Here is a 21,912-nt window from a genome sequence, read left to right on the forward strand (position 1 = left end):
AATGATGAGAAAACCCACTTGTAGAGAAAAATACATATGTAAAAACGGCTGGTTTGGGTTGAAAAATTTTTATGTAGAAGAGTGAACAACATAGAAGGTTGAAACATTGTTCGCTCCTTTACATAAACATTTTCTCAACTCAAACCAACCGTTTTTACATATATATTTAAATGACTACATGTATACATATACACTCTTTTTTAACAAAGTAACTCACATTTAAAAACTAAAAATAAGCGTGGGCAGCTGAGTAGAGCTATCCTAGCTTCTTCAGCAGTCTAAATAAATATAGAAAAAAATACTTGAGAAATTATTCTGTAATAAATTATTAAAAACGTTTTCCTAATTTAAATAAAATATTAGTCTTTTTCAAAGAAGTTTCTCAGTGTACAAAATAAATGTCTATTATAGTTTTCTAAAACAAACAGTACATGCATCATAAGAACCTGACAAAAAGCCATCCCCATGCCGTCACCAAAACAACAAACTGCTCATAACATTACAATCATCTTTATATTTAAAGACTTACATTAAAGATTACGAAAAAAATTATCTAAATGTCATGGACCATATGCCAGGTAAAGAGAAACAGACAGAAACCATCCCATCACAAGTGGCTTGTAACATTTACAGGATGTAACTATTGACACCAAGTATTTAAAAACTTGAATGATTACAAAAGTTTTGCATGATGATGGTAATTTCTACACAGCCACATAAACTCTTACTTTATAAAGTCATATTAAGTATACTGCAATACATTATAAGGCACCAATTTCTTGATCATCCTGTAAATGTATGAAGTAGTGCAACTTTTACCTTTTGTTGAGAAGTGCCTGTTGCTTCTGGCATCAGTTTTTTCCATACAGTACTAGCCTATAATATTTTGAAAATTTTGAAACTCAGTTTTTTCATAACATCACAGTATCTTAAATAAGCCAGGTTCCAAGTTATTATATTCTTGGAAGTGATATACTAAACCTTGTCTCTAAATGTCTTTGTAAATTACTGCATTACCAAACTTTTACAAGAAACTTAGTCATCATTAAACAATATTTCAATATCCTTCAAAAAATATGCACTTCATATGAAAATATATTTTCAAAGTATGAAGTAAACAATATTAATTCATTTTCATTAACAACATCTACAGCATACAATTCATAATAAAAATTCAGAACTGTAAAACAAATAATATTAAGTAGTTTTTTTTGTAAATTGTAACTTTTCAACACAACCATAATTTCAAAATGTTAGTTTTATATAAATTCTTAAATTTCAAAATCCATGCAAATCCAAAATAATGTGGATTAGTTTTATCTATATTTTTCTCTCTTAGTAATACAGTATTCTAAAATAATGTAATTGGTTTTGATTTTTTCTTTTTCTAGTCCCCTGAGGGACAACAATATATGTATGGGTTTACAACATTAAAAGCATGATTCAATTCACCACAGTGCATATGGCAAGTAGCCCAGTGTGGCTTTGTTCTAAAAAATCAAATTTCTTTTCTAAGTTTCAACTTTTAATACGGCAATAATTCTAACACAATGTTGACAAGATTTTAATATAATGATGGAACATGTTCTGAAAAATACACATTAATATGTTTTGAGGCATTTTTCACTTTCTTTTCACTAGTATTTGCCCCATTATTAAAGTTTATATAAAAAGACAAAACAAAAAACTTGTTTTTCCCTAAAACTTAGAAAAATACAAAAGTGTGAATCCACATATTACACACAAGTTCAATAAAATTAATACTTTGCTTTTCTGTTTCTTTGTAATCAAGCACAAAGCTATACAACAGGCTATCTGTGTTCTGCCAACCACAGGTATCAAAATCCAGAATCCAGTATTGTAAATCAGCAGATATATCACTGTGCCATTGAGAGGCAAAATTAATACATATCTGTGATTTGGGAAAAATATTAAAAACAATTACATAATGAACACAAGTATGGAAATAAACTTGGAATATATAGGAATGACTCAAATTAAATAATGACAACTATATGACGAATTTTATAATGACACAAAATGTCACATATGAAAGAAAAGACAAAAGAAAAAATAGTTTGTACAATGCACTGTTTCGCTAACAAAGAACATTGTAAGTTGGTTAAATGTTAACATACAGTTTATAACAATGTCTTACATTTCTCCCTACAAGTTAATTACAGCATTTGGTCACCTTTTCACTTTCTCAGATTTTATACAAGTCCATTCAGCCTCAAGAATATTATACTTGGAATCTATGCAAACAAAGTCATAGTTATGTGTGTTCCAATGGCTTCTTTAAACTTTCAAGATATTTTTTCAAAACATTGTATGTTTTTGATCATTGTCTTGCTGGAAGATAATGATATAAGTTGTGTTCCTAAAAGAATGGTATGATGGATTATCTTCAGCTTGTAATTGTCAGCAGATTGAGTACCATCACTTTTATGCACATTCTAAACATCACTGGCTGAGAAGTACCTCCAAACTTGTACAGATCCCTCACTATGTTTTACTGTACACAAACTACAATACAGTGTTATCTAGTATCAAGCAAACCATCTTTGATTGTTGCCAAATAACTCAAACTTGGATTCATTTATATAGAACTTGTCCTACATGTGTAGTACATCCCACAAGCATTTGCACTTGAAATAAAGTTCATTCTTACATTCAGCAGTTTTTAATGGATTTCTTTAACTTTAATGTAATCATTTTCATGAGATTGGTACTACCTTTAAAAAGTGTTAATATGCTTTTGCTTGCATTCAAATTACTAATACTTCTTGTTTCTAGTTTTAATGTTTGTTTTGACCTTAAATTTGAAGCTACATCAATAACAAAAAAATTATATTATTCTGAAAACTTGCTTGATGGTAGTTACTTCACACAAACAGTCAGGTCATGGTATATTATACCTCCTACTAGCATTCTGGCAGTTTTACTAACATTGCATATGTCTATGACTACTGGAGGATGACTGGAGAAAATGTTATAATTCATTATGTTGTGCATTCTTTGTTATCTTATTTGCCTCATCTTCTTGTCCCTACATCTCTGTGTGTTTTTTTTTTCTGAATACAATAATGAGGATGAGGACTTTGACAGGATTTTTCATCTCCAGATTTTGGCTTAGATTCATCTTTACCTATGGAAGAAAATGTTTATTCCTCCAAATATCTTTTTGGTTTGATTAATCAGATTTTTATCTTGCCTTCCCTTTCTTCCATATCTTTTTATTCTTCTCATTCCTCAACACATGACTCTCACACTGAGGATTATTTGGTATTTCCTCCTTCTCCAGACATATCGGTACACATTGACACATTTTTGAATAAAGTACAATGCTAACCTCAATTGCCTAAGCCTTCTCAAATTCAGTATTCCTTCAACATGAGTTATAAGCCATTCCCCTTACACCTTCTTCGACTCTCAATCCCTAGAATAAGGGACAACACTTGTCCTCTATTCCTCTCCTGTTTGAAGCCTTACACTGTAATTGCAATGGAATTTTCAGGACCTACAGTTGATGTTCTTCAATACATTGGCCAAGGATTTGTCTTCAGCCTTGTTCTTTCTCACATAGTTACTGTTGGAACCTTCTAGGATATGATATTCTTCTCTCTAATGTCTGTCTTTTCCATTCTTACCTCTATGACATATGTCAAGGTCCTTTCTTTTGCCTTGAAGTCTTTGAAGATGCTCCTAATATCTTGGAGACTCAACCTGAGATTGCATAACTATAATTTTCCCTTATTTCCTTCACTCTCCTATCTTTATGAGTCTACTCTCCTTCCTCAACCCCACAAACCTTCCTTTCCTGTTTCTTGGGGGTAATAAAGTGTCACCATGCACAATTCCCTCTCAGGGTTCTCACAATCATTCATTTTTTTCTGTGGGACCTCACTTCTTCTCAGTGATCTGTCATTCTGTACATTTATTGGATGGTTTCATCAGCTCATCTGGATCATCTTTTCTTCCTGTTACAGAGATTCTCACTGGCTGTATCATGTCACTTCACACCAAATCTGCCACTTGAGTCATTTTCTAGCCTTGCACTTTCAACAACTCTCAGATGAGATTCTACAGGGTGGAATGTATCCAACACCTACATCACATCTTATCTCTATCAACTGGCAGTTTCATCTCCATCTGGATTCCACCTCTCTCTAATAGCCATATTTCAGTACACTCACCACCTTTAATGGGCAAGTACTTCTTTATTTCTTTATCAACATGTAATGACCATCTCTTATTCATCCAGTTGCTTGTGTTGCCTTACAGAATATAGTTAATTTCCTAAATCTGCATCAATTTATGGGTAACAAAGTGTTAAACTCATCTTATCTGCTTTTAACGTATCTATTGTTGAAATGAGGTTCTTCCACAAGGTCACTAATGTGGAATATATTGAAGTACATTTCTGACCATACCGTCCATGGACCATCATGGATAAAGCTAGCACTATGGGAGTGACTGCCCACTTCCTCGGCTCACTCATGCTGGCTTTTCAAAGTAGGTTTCATAGTAACCCATTGCACTTTTTCCAGACTGTGTTCAGGCACCTATCCGGAGTCTCCTCAATATGGCCCTTGTCATCCTTGGTTTCTAGTCACTAGGGTAATCGAGTTGAAATGTTCCTCATTGGCTGTGTGATCTCTTTAGAGAAAGTCCAAAAGAGCAACACAATGCAGTGGGAAGTGGTGCAGGGATGTCCATGTCAGTGTAGTGCATATTACCTCATATTATGTTGCATGTTGGTAGCTTTGATAAGCCAGATGAAGCAAAATGTTCATCTCAGAGGGCAGTAAGGAACATTAGTCTCTGTTCCTATATATATAGTGTGATTATTGCCACAACTTCATATTTATTTGATCTTTTATGTCCAAAAACTCAGTTGGTCATACATTTTCTTGCCACTCCCTGCACCACATTTACTTAATTTTGCTTTTTGCTTTTCCTACTGCCATCCAGAAGAACAATATACCTTGCATATGAGAAAAAAATAGTCTCTCACAAGTGTTGCCCCTCTAGTAAGCCTCAGTACTGAGTGTCATGATCCATGAGCTTTTCACTTTTGACACTTTTAAAAGACATTCACTTAAATTCCCACTACACTAACCCATCTACCACATCGATGTGAAATTTCAGCTACACTGTACAGAGAAGTACACAAATCATTTTAGAATTTAACAATTATCTTATCTAAAAGTGTATTTTCAATAGATACTTACTCCTCTCTGCATATCTTCCCATCCTTCCTCCTCATTACCAGTGTATGTTATTCTTCCCTCTTATAAAAATTAACTCGTGCTTGAATGCAAGTGCTAATGGGATCTACTGCATATGGAGAATGTGTCATTCTTCTACTATTGATTAGCTATTGTTGTTATGATGACTGTATCATGCACTAACCCAATTCACCTCTAAACACATCTTAGGTGAAAGATAGCTTAAGGTTAGTGGCATGCACAAATTATCAAAGGCAGATGCATAAGAAATAGTTACTGTGTGCAGAAAGATGAGTATCTATCACAAATATATATATTTTCAAGTAAGCAAAATATTAACTTTTCACATACTCCACTCAAACTTTTGAACAGAGTTCCAACTGAAAAATGGAGACTTTTAACAATTCTTTACACAGAATATCCTCCTCACTCAGCCAAAACCTTTATTTCTACATGCTAGTAATGCAGCTACTATTTCATTCCTGGAAAGGCATGACAGGAACACCTACTAATGGGCTAGTAGTTTAAAACTGCCTATACTTTTATATGAGTGTGTGACACTTTCTAGTTGCTTGGATGATATCAAACCACAATATAAAATATCAACAATTGATAAATGGATAACATTTCCCACAGATTTTTCTTGTATGCATTATTTTCTTACCACATTTCCATAATTATTTCCAATACTGCATATATGAAATGTTGGATATTTTATAAAACCCACAAACTATTTAATCTAGAAAATTAAAAATAAATACTTCAAATAGTACAATCTTTGTTTTCCATTGAAATCTTATAAACATAACACATTTCAACAAAATTCAAAACATTTCTCTCAAGAATCTAAGCAAGTATGTGTGAAAAACAGATCTTTTACCAAAATATCACTACAAATTTGGTGATTATTAAAAACTGAAATAATCAAGGGCTAAATTATTTTACGAAATTAAAGTCAAATTTCAAATATCACAATATTTTCTTCATAATTCATTACTAAGTTTAAAAAAAATACTGAAATCAATTTGTATGTCAATGGAAATAACAAAAGTTACAACCAATCTTATATTATGTCTGCAAAATGCAAATACTGATTTACAATAATGAAAAATAGTCATGAAACAGTGACTGAGTGAACTAAAAATTAAATATTGTTGTAGCTTCAGTTGTTAAAAAATGACTAAATAGCAAGTATTAATGGGATAATCCTCTACTTCAGTTGGTAAAAGTTCTTATGACAGTTCTTGAGAAATACATTGTGTAAAAATAAGTTTCCAGAATATCATTCATTCTTCTAACCTTTGGCTTAGCAGTTCCTGTTAGGTTAAAGACTAATGGGGCAGTAGGATCCTCCGCCACAAGTTTTCTGTGCCATCTACGTCTTCTTACTAAGTCCATTCTCTTTGATTTTGTATGAAATTTCATATTAAACAAAGGTGCATACTCCCAGCCACTGCTTGATGATTTGTCTGATTGGGAAGATATCTGTGAAATCTTATCTATCTGTAAAATTAATAGAACAAATCAAAATTATTATAATGATATAATACTTCCTTACATTTACAAGATTATCTTTTCCTATTATGTGCTGCTCTTTATATGAAAATGTTTTTGTAATACATGCCACAATCTTTCTGCACCCCCTCTATCAGAATCAAAGATTCCAGCATGTCATTTATGCAAATCAGCATGCATCATCTCTCCACCAACAGGATAGCACCACAATCACATGACAAATGTGACTCCCTCTATGTGCTACCACTGAACCACCACTTCTAGTTTGGAAGTGCTTGAATTCAGACACCTTTCTTTGATTACCATTCTGTTACAGAGTGGTTTACTTTAATTTCACTTAAACTTTACATCATTTATTTTCAAGAAAGTTTCACTTTCATTTTAAAAGTATTTATTTACCCATGCTTTGCTGCCAAATCTTTCACTTGTTTGTTCAATATCAAGCATAAATATCAAAGTTAACAACACAACATCAGATCTACCTCATTCAGACCATAACTAAGGCCACAGGTGTGGACAATATATCAGGGAATTTATTGGCATTTATTTACAGGGATATTAGGCGATATGTGAGGCAACCTTTGTCTCCTTGCATTGCATCTCTCTTTCTCTCCTCAGCTTTTTTGATCCTGGGCACAATAACATGAATTTTGCTCATTTGTACACACCCTTGTAGTTCACTGTGCCTTTCCACACCCTGACTGAGGATTTTTTTGGCCCTCATTAGCCCCTCCTGATTTTATTTACCTGGTGTGTAATATTTTGTCTATTGCTTCTATTTATTATGATCCTAGTCCTTCCCTTTTACATAATTCTGCCTTCCAACCCCATTTAGTTTTACCCACATTTTGATATTTGGGTTCACGATGAGCATTTTGCCTTCCATTTAGGTGACAGCATTAGTATGCCTTATCCCCCACTAGCTTCAAATCAGTCCACTCTCTCTTCTCAATAAGTGAACTGTCCTTATCTGGATCAACAGTTGTCATCATAAGATAACAACTCTTTGTGGTAACTTTCTCCAATCTATCTCCTATCTGAGGCTCTTCAAAGGAACCCTAAGGGATTTTCTGGGATGTTCTCTCCCTCCTCACTTCCATTTTGACCTTCCTGTCATATTCAGGTTTGGTTCTGCAAATGTTTTTTTTTTTTACTGTTACGACCCCTTGAGTTGTGATGCCATAATGTCATGAACCCATGTCCCTTCTCCTTATCTACAGGACCTTTATATGTCACTGTTTTTGAGACATTACTTGTTTGAAATGATTCAAAATTAATTCACTCTTTCTCATCTGGTGGCCCATTTGTCATAGTTGGAGCTGAGTGTATCCCTGATTCCTGTCTCTTGACTCTACCCTTTCCAGTCCTTGCCTGTTCTTTCTTCTAGCACTGTCACTCTGTCATTTTTCACGATAACACATGGTATACCAATAACAATTCCAGTGACTTTGTTCGCTTCCTATCAACATCCTCATACTCCTTGTTGTTCATTGGGCTTCGTATCATTTTATTCCTATCTCCAGGTATTGGTTGGTCATGATCCAACAATTCAACAGTGGCAACTTATATTAACCATCAAAGAAGCATCTGGTCAAGATCCCTGAGTTTTCTCATGTATCTTTTCTTTTGGGCTCACAATTATCACATTTGTTTGATAGTGTGTGTCACATACTGGATATTTTCAGCCCTGTTGTAGATCATCTTTCCTCACCAGACCAGGTTTACATGACAGAGTGGTCCCTTCATCCCCTTGTTTTCATTGGGTTTGCAATTGGTGAGGTACCCATCATAGCAATGCATTTGCCATTTCCCTCAATCACCAGTAACCCCTCCTGTCCCTCTCCCCTTATCCCCTAATCTCCTTCATCAGCCACAGTTGCTGGTTCTGTATCCTGCACTTCACATTCTCCATCTTCACACTTGGCTTTTGTCTGGTCCCTGGTGAGGAGATTCAGATTATAAAATCAGGTGATGGCACTTCATTTGTCCTTCATCCAGGGTTGTAGATCAGCAGAAACAAAATGTTCTTCTCATGTGGGCCCTGACTTAGAGGTTCCAGCTTCTTGTCAAACAGTTGCTAGTGTCTTCAAGTTACTTTCATGGCTTTTTGAGGATGAGCCATTGGTCATCTCAATACTTGGGTATCAGGCAACCCTATCACATGCTTTCCATTTTTCTTGTTACTACAGGGTCTCTGTCCTTACCCTTTTGATCTGTTTTTTCCAGATATGTCAGCCACCTAAGCATTCAATACTTCCAGACTGGGACATTAATGTTGTACTCTATTCCCTCACTTTACCTTTATTTGAGCCTGTTGCCTTATGTTATTTCTTTCACCTATCTCTTAAGGCATAGGTACTTCTCCTCTTAAACTGCAGGTGGCATCAATCAGATAAATTTGCTATTGATGTAATTTGCACACTATACCACCCAACAGTTCTTCTCCTTTATCCAGATTGTTCCTTCTTTTCCAAGATAACTCCTCCTTTATGCTTATTTCTCTTCATTCTATTTCTCATTTTTCTCTTGTCCTGATCCAGATAGACTTCTATGCCTGGGTGCATGCTTTTTGTTCTTATACTGCCCACATGGCTACCTCCAGGGTTCCTGTTCTCATCTATTTATCTCCTGGCAACCCTATTCTTCTCAGAAACTTCTCCCTTTACTTTTACAAATTGAGCTTGTCATTTAATCCAGTTGGTTTATTCCTTTTTGTACCCTTCATGACATATATTATTCTGTGTTACCTATCATCAACTCTGCCATCTCACGTTTTCCCTTACTTCTCATCTTGTTCAGCCTTGGGAGGAAATACTGTAGTTTCTGCATCCTCAGGGTGCTGCCTACCACCTGTGCCTATCGTCAGAATTCAGAGTGGCTATAGTACTAGGTAAGACTTTATTAATGCTTTCCTTTCTTTCAGGCTCTTGCTCCAAATTTCATCTATTAGATCCTGCTTTGTGGTAAGTGGTGCTTGACTAGGTGTTTCTTTCTAAAGAAATCAATACTTTATGCCATATTGATTTGTACACACTTTCCATGACTCCACACACCCACCTTTGAAATGTGGTGTTTCACAAGGTCACTAGAGGGTCGATAATTTTATGATATATGCTTCATAAATAGACCCATTCCAGACCATAACACCTATGGATGACATGGGTAAAGAAGAAGGAGATAGTTTTCCATCCTTGATATGCTTTGATTGAATAAATTGGTAAGGTCTGCTTTTCAAAATAGGGTTTTGTGAGCACCCATTACACTTTCCCAATCCCACTGGACTCTCTTAACTCTTTCCACTTCTTCCAGTGAAGTATGAAAATCCTTAACACTTACCAGTTTCAAACTGTTGGGGTGGTTGACCATGGAGGTATCCTGCTAGATGGGTTCCTCACAGATGGCTATAACCATTTAATACAGAATGGGATGGTGTTCTGCCAGTGTACTGGTTGACCATGAAGGCATCTTGCTAGATGGGTTCCTCACAGATGGCTATAACCATTTAAAACAGAATGGGGTGGTGGTGTTCTGCCAGTGTAGAAGGTGTATCATCCTATGGATTTAATGGCACTTATGACAGAGTGAGACATCACAATGCAGTTCACCTCTTCAACTGGGTGCTCTCATTCTACCATCATACAAACATTAGTACTCTGCAAACTGGTTTTGAATACTGAGTGAACCAATCAAATTCTCACATAGATCTGAGGTTGTTCATCTTCCTCCCTGATTCATCCCTCTGTATCATGGGTCATAGAGGGTATACATGGGTTATTTGTAGAGGCCATGAGCATTCCCTTGTTTTCTCTTATGACAGTGATATTATTGACCTTTGGACACTTTGGACTAAAAAACTCATGGTCACAGGAATTGACTGTATGTGATAGACTTCTCTTGTATACCAGATGCCACATTCTCGGATCCCTGGCTCAATGCCACACCTGAATCATGCCTGAAGTTGGTCTTTCCTCACATCCACAATTTTAGGGCTTGAGGTGATCCTCACTCTACCCTTGTACGGATTTTGGAATCCAGGTTTTGGATATAGTTGACTTACTAAATACAGTTTATTATACCCTAGTCATTCTACACCATGGGATGCATCCTCCTTCACTCAGTTTCTTCTGTGGGATTGAGTTATTTATTTAACTACTTGAAATAATTTTTCTGTTCAGATATGCTCCTTTCCTATTATGCAACGTTCATGGCGAGGAAGTAGCTGTTCCAAATGTGATGTGGTACCCTTCCTCAGATCATCTGATCTATTTATGTCATATACAGAGGCACTGTTTGGATGCTTTTGAGGAGTATATATGTTCTTCCCTTGTACTGGTCCCTCTTCCTTTCAATGGGGTATTCTAAGTAGTCTTGTGAGTAGCAGGAAGTAACATATCCAAAGTTATAATTTTCCTAAACTGAAAATGTATTTCTAAAAGGTACTTTCTTCCATTCATTCTTCCCACCCTCCTCCCCACAATTTTCTGGTGCTTACATCTTCTGTCAAACTTCAAAGTGACAGTTTGGGAGTAGTGCATAGAGGGAGTCACGTGTCATATGCGTGATTTCCTATTAGTGGAGAGATGACTTATGATGATTTGCATGAGAGATATTTTGTAATCTTTGATTCCAATATATGGGTGCATAGGGCTTAAGGAATGTGTTACAAAAGAGTTATCAGCACAAAATGGGAAAAGTTAATCTTGAGAGAAGAAGGAAGCACCTATTGGAAATACAGTTTCAATTTACAAAAATTATAACATCATTTCAGTTACAGTAGAACTCAACTCTAAGATTTAATGAGCTAACTAATAATACTTTTATTAAAAAAATTATAATACTATTTTCAGTTTTGTGTAATATTTCTAAATTCTCTGAGAAAATAATAAACATATGGACAAAACTCTTTTGGTAGCTTGTACTGTCTTCCACGTAGCTTATTAATTTAAATTATAAAATTATTTTTAAAAGTTTACATACATCTGTTGAGGATTCTAATGCAGACTGAACACTGTCTTTTGTGTAGTTCCGCTGCCTTACCCACCGTCTCCGTCGACAGAGATGGAAGGTTTTCTCAACAGGATGGTAACCTCCAAGTGTTGCCTCCACTGTGTACTCCCATCCTAGATCACCAATAGAAAAATTAAACTTAGTAACTTAAAAGGAAAAAAATATAATACTTTTAAAATAAAAGATTAAGGAATATAATATTTAGTGATGTCGAGAAAACCCACTTGTAGAGAAATATATATGCAAAAACGGCTTGTTTGGATAAAATATTTTCTCAACCCAAACGAGCCATTTTTGCATAAATATAATATCTCATAATTTCAAAACAAACAAGAGAATCCTCAATAGTACAGTAATTGAAATTCTTTTAGGCAAGATTTCATAAATTAATCCATATGACAAAGATTCAAAACACTGAAACACTTTTAAAGTACTTTTCACAACATTCATTGTTACAAGTAATTCATAGAATAACTTGGATTAAACTAATAAAACTCTTTAAACATAACTAATAAACATTCCTGAATTATTTTCCTATTTCGTTACTAAGTTGAGATGACCACTTGTTAACTATGCTACGGAAGATGGAAATATGTTATTTACAGAAAGCTTAGGTGAAAAACTCTAGGTGGCTTCATCAGAAGGGTAGTTATCTTTTATCTGGCTAAATCTTCACTTCTTTAATAACTGCAACTGATTGCTGTGACAGCTAGTGACTTTTTGACTGCTTGACTCTTTCCCTAGCTTCTCCTTTTCTACTGCAGTTTCTTCTCAACTTTTCAACTGACTTTCAAACTGCAGAGATGGGTTTTTATACTAAACCCTTCTGGTATTCTTACAATCTTCCAAATAGTGTACACAACTATCCTGAAGTAAGTCTGACATTTAATTGGTTATTTTGCCTTGACCATTTTGCAATTCTCAAAACGAGAACCCAAACCACTTCTTGATTGGTTGCAGGTAAAGTCAGTAAATCAGCAGCATTCTCACTTGTATCTTTACACACATTTTTGGTATGGATACTTACTCCTTTCTTGGCAACTTTTAATCACGATAACGTAAATATTCCCACAGCTTTCTTACTGTTGCAGAGATACCAATATGTAGGTAATAATTTAATTTCCCATCCCTAATGAAGTATTCTTGACCTTTCTCATGACCTGAATAACATGTGAAATAATACAAAAACAAACATTTGCAACACATCTCTCTTCTCAGTCAATCATTTATATAATCATTTTTATAACTTTGTGAGCATGTATCACTCTTCTCAATGCTGCATATAATTTCTCAATACTTGAATCATTTGAAAATCCCAGAAATGCTGCAAATGCTTCAATTAGAGAGAGCTAGCACAGATAGCCATTATGTCACTTTGCACAAAATTCAAAACAAATTAGAAATTGCTCTACCACCCAGCCTCAAACTGAAACCCTTTTAAGCAGGATCAGAGTATATTAATCTACAAGACCATGGATGTGGTCAAACCCATCAATTTGATTGATAGGTTTAACCTCCTGAGTCCAAAACTGTAATTAGATCTCAAACTGGTCAAGAGATAACAGAGCTATGAGCCAAAAGTTTATACTTAGAAGATGGAGACAAGCTTTTATACAGTGAAAATTCTGAATTGTTTTACTCATTCCTAAATAATACAAGTCTCTATGATCATACCTTCTTCATCCACAGCTCTGTTTAGGTCTACCTGCCATACATCATCCCATTCCCAGTTGGGTGGTAATTCAATATCATCTCGTGAAGTTTTTGGATCTCCTCGCTGTAAAAATAAAACAGTTACAAAACTATTTTTCAAATAAAGTGAAAGCAATAAGCTGAAATATTAAAATATTTTTAAATAGAAATATGTCACATGTGAAATATATCAACAATTCTATTGGGATAATAAAAGGCAAAAAAATAATAAATACACGTCAAGCCAAGCAGCTTACCACGGAAAAAAAGTAACTCTTAAGTACTTCAAATTTGATGTTTGATACAAGCCCTATTAAATGTTTATTAGTGAAATGTTGATAGCAATATCAGTTTACCAGTTTCAATACTTATGAAGCTACAGATGATGAAATTTGAGAGCCAATAATCAGACACAAAGTTACTGTAATTGATGTGGAAGATATTGAAAGATGCATAAACCTATGAGCTTGATTGGAAAATCCAGTTTACAATAGTTGTCAACAATTTATGAACCAAAACCAAGATCAAAAAGTACTTAAAGTTTTTTTGAAATGATTGAGATGAAGTGTTATTACTAATAATGGTATAATTATTCTGACTATCATTATCATCTTTATTAAGTGTATTCTTGTTTTCACAATGTTTCAACCATTGAATTCTCTAGACTTCATCAGGTGTTACATCACACCATTTTGGTATGTATTACAACAAGAAAGTTTTTGTGGAATTACCAGAATTTTAACTACCAAACCTGTGATCCTGATTAAGAGTAATTTAACCACTTGGTTATCAGCAGGATATTTTTTTGAGATCTTTTGAAAACACCTCTATTTTTTTTCTAGTTTTCTTGTCACAATGTTTTTCATAATACTGAAAGTGAAATCAAGTGTATATCTACACTAAATTTAATGATGAAATTAGTAGTCAACACTACGTGTACTACTTCCTCGATCTTTCTTATTTTCCAATATGGCTCCATGTCGATGATAGTGGCTTTGTACCATGCTGGTCTCTTTTAAACATCAGACCATGCATGTTATGTTATGCTGGACTTGTTGATCTTACCTGGGACAGTTGTCTTCCTATGCTGTTTCTCTTTTGCATAAGGTACCACAACTGCTTGGACTGCTATGCATAGAGTCCTTTCTAAACCTAAGTGACACACAATTGACATTGTTTGAAAAGGCAGTTATCAACAAAGGGTTAAACTTTGCAACCACTAATAAATGAATCAATTATCTCAACATAACAGCTCCCACAAGAAGGACAGCAATGCAAATGGGTAGAGAAGAAGGCAAGGAAATACTATGAAAAATGAAAAAGCACTAGAGAAAGCAACACCTCCAAAGACAAACATGTCCAAAGAAGCGCAAGTAGCATCATACTCCTAGCTGATAAAGGAAATATCACCATTATCATGAACAAGGAGAGGTGCACTCGCAAGCTCAACAATCTTGTGAGTGATGGAACATACATGAAACTGCAGAGACACACATGTGTGACAGAATGAAAAATGTACAAGATCTTTAAAAAGAACAATGATAAAGAAAATTTAACACTCCTACAAAAAGTGGGGCCTAATAGGCCCCAGAGCAACTTGAAAGGTTATTAATATTAGGCTAATAATTTTGTATTTAAATGAAATTGCCATTTAAATCCATTAATGAATGGATTAACGAGATTCCCACTGTCCCTATCCACTATCTAGCGAAACCACAGCCAGGGGAATGGGCTTGGAGAAATCAGGACTAGAAACGTCTTTTCGTAGGAGTGTTAACTGATACACAATGAAGAGAGTTGAATCTTGAATCAACCTTACAGCAATCTACTACACATGTGGCCAACCAAAAATACAAAAGACTGACATACCATTAAGACCAATTGTCAACTGCTGGAGCTTAGAATGTCATCCCTGAGAAGGAAGTCATCCTAACACATAAAGAATTCCATCCACTTTGTATCCTTGGTCAAGGAATCTGGAACATCCCCATAACATATGACATACAAATGGTTAGCTTCAATGTTTGGAGCCTTTTCACCAATGTACCAATGGTTGAGGCCTTAAACATATTGAGGAGCAAACTGAAAATGGATTATACTCTACTGGAAAGAATATACATCCCAACAAATTACATCATAGGGTTGTTCACATCCTGTGTAACTATCACAGCCTTCCAGCTAGATGGTTTGTATTAATAACAGAAGGAAGTAATGGCTAGTGACTCACCATTGTTACCTGTGATTGCCAACACCTATATGGAATACTTCAAGGATCAAGCATTAGAAGTTGTACTTCTTGTACCAGCAGTGTGGCTTCAATATGTTGACAACACAAGTCCTATGGCAACATCAAGAAGATGTAACATCTTTCCTGGACCATATGAACAGTCTTCAACCATCAATCCAGTTCACCACAGAACATGAAAACAACAACATACTACTACTCCCAAATGTCCAAGTGCAAAGGTATGAATCTGGTCAAAGACATCTGTATACTACAAACCAACAGCCAACAGGTACTACTTCAACTTTGAGTCACATCATTCAAATATTGTTAAAAAAGGCAACATGTTGTGCAAATGTCATCAGTGTGGACAACAGAATAAGAAAACAAGAAATGGACCAGTTAACAGAGAAATTTCAAATAAGTTGATATCTGAAAGGTTTCATAGAACAAGAACACAGAGGACGTACCAAACAACAGGCAAAGCTCTAAGAAAAGCCAGAAGAAACTGTGTCATTTCCATACACCAGAGGCCTATCTGAAAAGATATACAGAATATGTGAATGATATAACATAAGGGCCATCTTTAGAAGTAATACAATGCTCTGAAGAACACTCACCAAAATCAAACCACTGATATCTAAAGAACAAACAAAGAACTGCATATATGACATTCCTTGTAGCTGTGGTTAACCATACAAAGAAGAAACAGGTTATCCCCTGTCTGTCAGATTGGAAGAGTACAAAAAGGCAACCATCAAAGGTGGACTGATAAGTCTGGTATAGCACATCATGCATGTTCTGATGGAGAACACAGACCAGCATGAGACACAAAGTCACTGTCATTGACATGGAGCTACACTAGAAAATAAGAAAAATCAATGGAGCAGCAGACATAACATTGACTACTAATTCCAAGTGTTAACAGAAGCTTAATTTGGCTTTCAGTATTATGAAAAAAAACTGGGACAAAAACAAATACTAGAAATAAGAGAAAAAACCGAAATGCTTTCAAACATCTCAAAATGTGTCCTCCTCATAGCCAAGTGGTTAGAGTGCCCATATTTGGGATTATAGATTTGGGTGTTCGAATACTGATAATTCCACAAATATAAATACAAAAAAGTGTGTAATACAACACCTGATGTCAGCTGGGGAATTGATTGATTAAAACACTGTGAAAGTAATACACATAATAAAAACAAGAATAACACTCTGAATAATTATATCATTAGTAGCACCTATTAAAATTTAAGCACAACTTCAAAAAACAGAAATACAGACGTCTTTCTACAAGCCACCTCAGAAGCTGCCTATATTTTTACCAGTGAACAAAAACCATTAATATGTTTTAAAATACCATTAACTTCTAGAAAACATCATCACCTAGAACTCATATGATGCAAAAAGTCCACTGGAAAATAGGTTTAACAAATTATCACCATACAACAACAAAACTCTTGCTTATATAATACTGGAAAAACATTTTTAATATGAAACGTGCAACCTCCAACTTCACAAAATTTTTATCCTGTGTGCATGTAGATTTGCAATAGGAGTTAGTCAGGATTTTCCCAATTCACTTACATTTCTCATCATGGAGAACTTTCGAATATTATTAATGTTGTAATTTAAATGTTTGCTAGATGGAGGTGTGGGTTATTAAGATAGGCCTAAATCAGTTTAGCATTTTATGTTTTACATTTTGTTTTTTAAATAGATGTTTTGTTTTCTTACCACTACCCCTCTGTAAATGGATAAATACCAAATTTGGTATAGATGTTCATTGATTCCAAGAGAAGATAAATAAGAATTTTAAATTTTGTGTGTTTTGCTGTTTTTATGGGCAATGTTTTGTTTATTTACAATTACATATAACAGAGTAACTTTATATCCTAAGAAAACCTTTCATTAACTATGAATTTACACAACTTCTGCCCAAGGAATGGGTACTCCAACTAGTTAAGTAAAATCAAATGTACATGCACTGGAATTTGATAAAAATAAATAAAATAAAAGGTATATTTAGGAAGCAGAGAAATCTATAACCTATTTCCTAAACAATGGAAATACATGAAGTGAACCTTTCAGATAAAAAATTAGAGGTAAACAATTAGATTAGTTTGCTATCACTTGCCATAGTTGTTAAACATATAACTAAGTTAAATGTTTTCTCATAGAAGAGTACTTCTGCAGCTTTCAAAAAGATATCATTGAACACAAAAATATTACAACAAATGAAATTTGTTTTGTGTTTTGCTTATAGAAAAGCCACATCAGACTATCTGCTGTGTTCACCAAGGTGAATTGAACCCCTGATTTTAGTGTTATAAATCCATAGGCTTACCACTATACCAGTGAGGGACAACAACAAATAAAACGAATGTCAAGCAAAACTCTTCTGTTTGCTTCTAAGTACTGAAAACTTCTCAGTAGGATCCTTTATTTACCTTTATGGGAACTATGCATAGTTAATATGTTGAGAAACCACAAATTTCTGCTACAACCATTCTTTTATTCTCTACTGAGGTAGATAGGTTAGAAACATTTTTATTTAATCATTTTTAGCTATTTTTACATCTATTTCCAAAGCTGAGCTTCATTAGTAACCGTAAAGTCTAATTGCTGTGAGATCATAAAATTGTTGCAATAAAAACCTGTAGTCATAAGGTCATTGTCTTGAAAAACAAAGCATGGGTTGACAGTTTTATAGCATATATGAATCTATACTTTGAAATTAGCAGCAAAATTCTAGACAGTGGATAATATCCTTTAGTTTAATCTAGTTTTAAGGTACAACTTACTATATCTGTCCAAGGAGTTGGGGCTAGGACCCAGTGACTTCCTGGTAATCTGTTCTGATTCTCATAAACATCTTCTAAGAATGAACGATGGCCTGCATCTTCATCATACTGCATACTAGATACAACAGCATATGAAGATGTAAAATTATGGTTAAAAATAAAATATCTGAATCTATTAACCAGTCTTAAAAAACTTGCAATATTGTTACCTTCCACATAAAGGTATATCTGAAGAGCCTCTAACTCAGTCTATCATAGTTTATACTAGATTGTTAACAAATTCACACTTTGACATGTATATGATAAAAAAATTACATATATATTAACAAGTTTGAAAAAAACAAAAGCAATAATCTGTATTTATTTAGCAGCCTTTTTGAGTTTATACAACAAAGATTTAGTAAGTGGGTCAGAATAATGCAAATGGAAAATCTGTGAAAACAATGGCATAAAAACAAATATGTATTGTACTCCCACTTTACTGCAAAATAATGGTATATATAGTAACAACTTCCTGTGACTAGTTCATTTTATCAGTTCAGAGACAGGATTTTTTAGGAATCCTAAAACATATCAAAATATGTTATTTAAGCCTCAACTATCAAGAAAAATAAAGAGACTACTAGCTTAATGTTTTTTAAAAAGTTTAGAAATTCTTCAGATGCTTTATATATTACATAATTATAAAACCTCAACCAACCTAGGCTCTGGATGGACAAACCAGTCTCCTTCAAATCTCCAGCCAAGTGGAGCCACAAAATTTTCTTTTGGTAAATTTAGCTGTTGAAAGTTAAACCATAAATTAAATTCTAACACCAGATATGTTTTTATCATGACTGAGAAAGACAAAACCATTAACGCTTCAATGTCAAACCTGAAAAACTACTAGGAGGAAGGCTATATTCCTTATCTTAAATGTTTGAACTAGATTGTAGGTTCTGTACAAATCTATACTAAAATATAAAACTTTTTAAATGTATAGTTTCCATTTAAAAGTATAAATTACTTAGTTCAAACATGTAATTTTTATAAATAAAAGGCAAAATCATAAGTAGCACAAGTTCATTCTTTTTCACACAAAGATAACAAACATGGGGCAAGAAACAAAGCCACACTTGAACAGTACATTTCTTAAAGTTAAGATAATATATATCAATGCCACTCCTGTCTATAGCCATCTAGAGTCATAAATTTTGCCATATTTGATAAAACTCACCCTAAAATTTAGAAGATGTTGCTTATACCAGTTGTATTGATAATGAAAAACATTCAAAATATTTGTAGGTATAAACATAGATAAAAGCCTGTCCTTTTTCTATTTCTTACCATTCCACTAGCATCTGACCAACTATATCGGGTCATGGTTGGGCCACTAGAAGTCCACTTTCCTAGGACAAATGCTTGATTTTCATACTGATAATGAAATTTTAATAACAAAATTTGAATATTTCAATTCTAAAGTATTAATTTAGTAATTTTAAGAAAACAATGTAGTTATCTTAGGCATATTAAAAAACAAGATATATATTAATTATCACTAAAACATACATCTAATAAAAGCTACATGTCTATCCAACAAGTTGTATTACTTGCACTTTATCTTTATGGTTATTAAAATGTTGTATATTATACTAAAACAAATTTCACATTTGTTTAGAAACACTGAAGTGACTAAAAATACTAAATTATTACCAGAGAATAAAATAATTCCAAAATATATCTAAAACAAACAATGCAAATGTATATTTTTAGCTTGTTGAGTAGTAAGTATAAATTAATTAAGATGACATAAAAAAGTCAGTTTTCAAAATTCATTAAAACTAAATTTAAACTAGTTCATTCACGTTATACTTTCTTTAGTAAACAAGTTTTTCTCAAAACTAACTATACCTATAAACATAAAAAAGTTTTAGTTCTTGTCTGATTTCAAATACATTACCGTTTCAGCAAATACTGATAGTTCAGCATCAGTTTGGGAAGATCGCCAGTGAACATCATACATTTCCAGTCCCAACCACAACTTCATCCTTAGAAGACCGGGAATTTTCCATAAACTGTTCTTGAGCACTGAGTCAGGATGCTGTGCAATTCGCAATGGATCAGTTAATTGAACATTTTGTAGCTGACTTATCATGGCCTTCATCTTATGTCTTTCACCAGTCTCAGGGAACTAGATTAGTTTGGGACAGATGGTAGACACAAGCTGTTGGTTAGCATGCTATTAGTGAAGTATGCATTTGTTATAGCATGCTAGGTAACAACACTTAACTGCTTAATAATGTTACAAAAAAGTACAAAGATTGAAGTCACAAGCAGTGTCAATATGCTATTAGTGAAGTGCATCTAATGACATATAGTGGGCCACAATATGTAAGTGCTAAATACTTTTAAACATATCATTTATAAATTATCATCTCTGATCTTCCACATGTTATTGTTCAATATTATCACTACAACAGAAAGGCTTAACAGCTCAACACATATAATAATGCAAGTCTAAGATTATTAATTGGAATAAAATGATCAGCAACACTGACTTTTAAATTAAAAAACAACAAAGAATTAAATGAAAGTAGCAATATGAGATGCAGCATAACAAATACAAACCAACTACAATTTACATATTATAAATAACACTAAAAAACAATCTACAAAATACAAAAACAAACATAATCAGTGATGTCGAAAAAACCCACTTGTAGAGAAATATATATATAAAAACAGCTTGTTTGGGTTGAGAAAATATTTTATGTAGAGGAGCGAGCAACGTTTTGACCTTCTTCAGTCATCATCAGGTTCAGAAAGAAAGAAAGAGGTAACTGACCGGAAACTGACCACACGTTTAAAAGGAGTTGTGTAATTAGGTGTAGGAATGTAGAGGGTGTGTATAGATGTTGAAAACATAATTTTATATTATTTATTTTATCATTATTATTTAATGATATTAAATATTAATATAATAAAAATATTATTATAATATTTTCAATATAGGTATAAAGGTGTTCCTTTGTATTGGTTTATTTTGGGCTTAAGTTGTTGTATAAGTAAGGTAAGAAGGTCGAAACGTTGTTTGCTCCTCTACATAAAATATTTTCTCAATCCAAATGAGCCATTTTTACAAACAAAAAACAAACATAAAACACAGTTATAACATTTCATCAAGTATGAAAAATATAAACAAGACAATCCTACAAAAGCATAACAGTACTAAACCTTAATTATACACATATAGTAACATACACTTGTAAAAGTATAAAAGAACAATCACACAGGATGTGCATGAATGTTAAAAGTTCTTCATTATAAGTCCATAAAAGTGCAATATGTGAAACAAGAAAGAAACTAATAAGGTGATTTAAAACATAAAAGTTAATGCAAATAATAACACACTGTTATAATAATGTATCAAGTCAAGAGAAACATGGAAAAAAATACAAAT

General features: G+C 33.7%; 1 protein-coding gene across 1 annotated transcript in view; it reads right to left on the minus strand.

The window, feature by feature from the left end:
- LOC143228340 (myoferlin-like) overlaps positions 1–21,912 on the minus strand; it is a 134,729-nt gene that overhangs the window by 39,399 nt on the left and 73,418 nt on the right. Inside the window, 9 exon segments of the mRNA XM_076459609.1 lie at positions 218–278; positions 820–876; positions 6,531–6,734; positions 11,724–11,866; positions 13,428–13,530; positions 18,474–18,588; positions 19,174–19,253; positions 19,800–19,886; positions 20,413–20,643. Coding sequence (XP_076315724.1) covers positions 218–278; positions 820–876; positions 6,531–6,734; positions 11,724–11,866; positions 13,428–13,530; positions 18,474–18,588; positions 19,174–19,253; positions 19,800–19,886; positions 20,413–20,643 — 1,081 coding nt within the window.

The sequence above is a fragment of the Tachypleus tridentatus genome, chromosome 10, assembly GCF_004210375.1.
Source record: "Tachypleus tridentatus isolate NWPU-2018 chromosome 10, ASM421037v1, whole genome shotgun sequence".
NCBI classification, from domain to species: domain Eukaryota; kingdom Metazoa; phylum Arthropoda; class Merostomata; order Xiphosura; family Limulidae; genus Tachypleus; species Tachypleus tridentatus.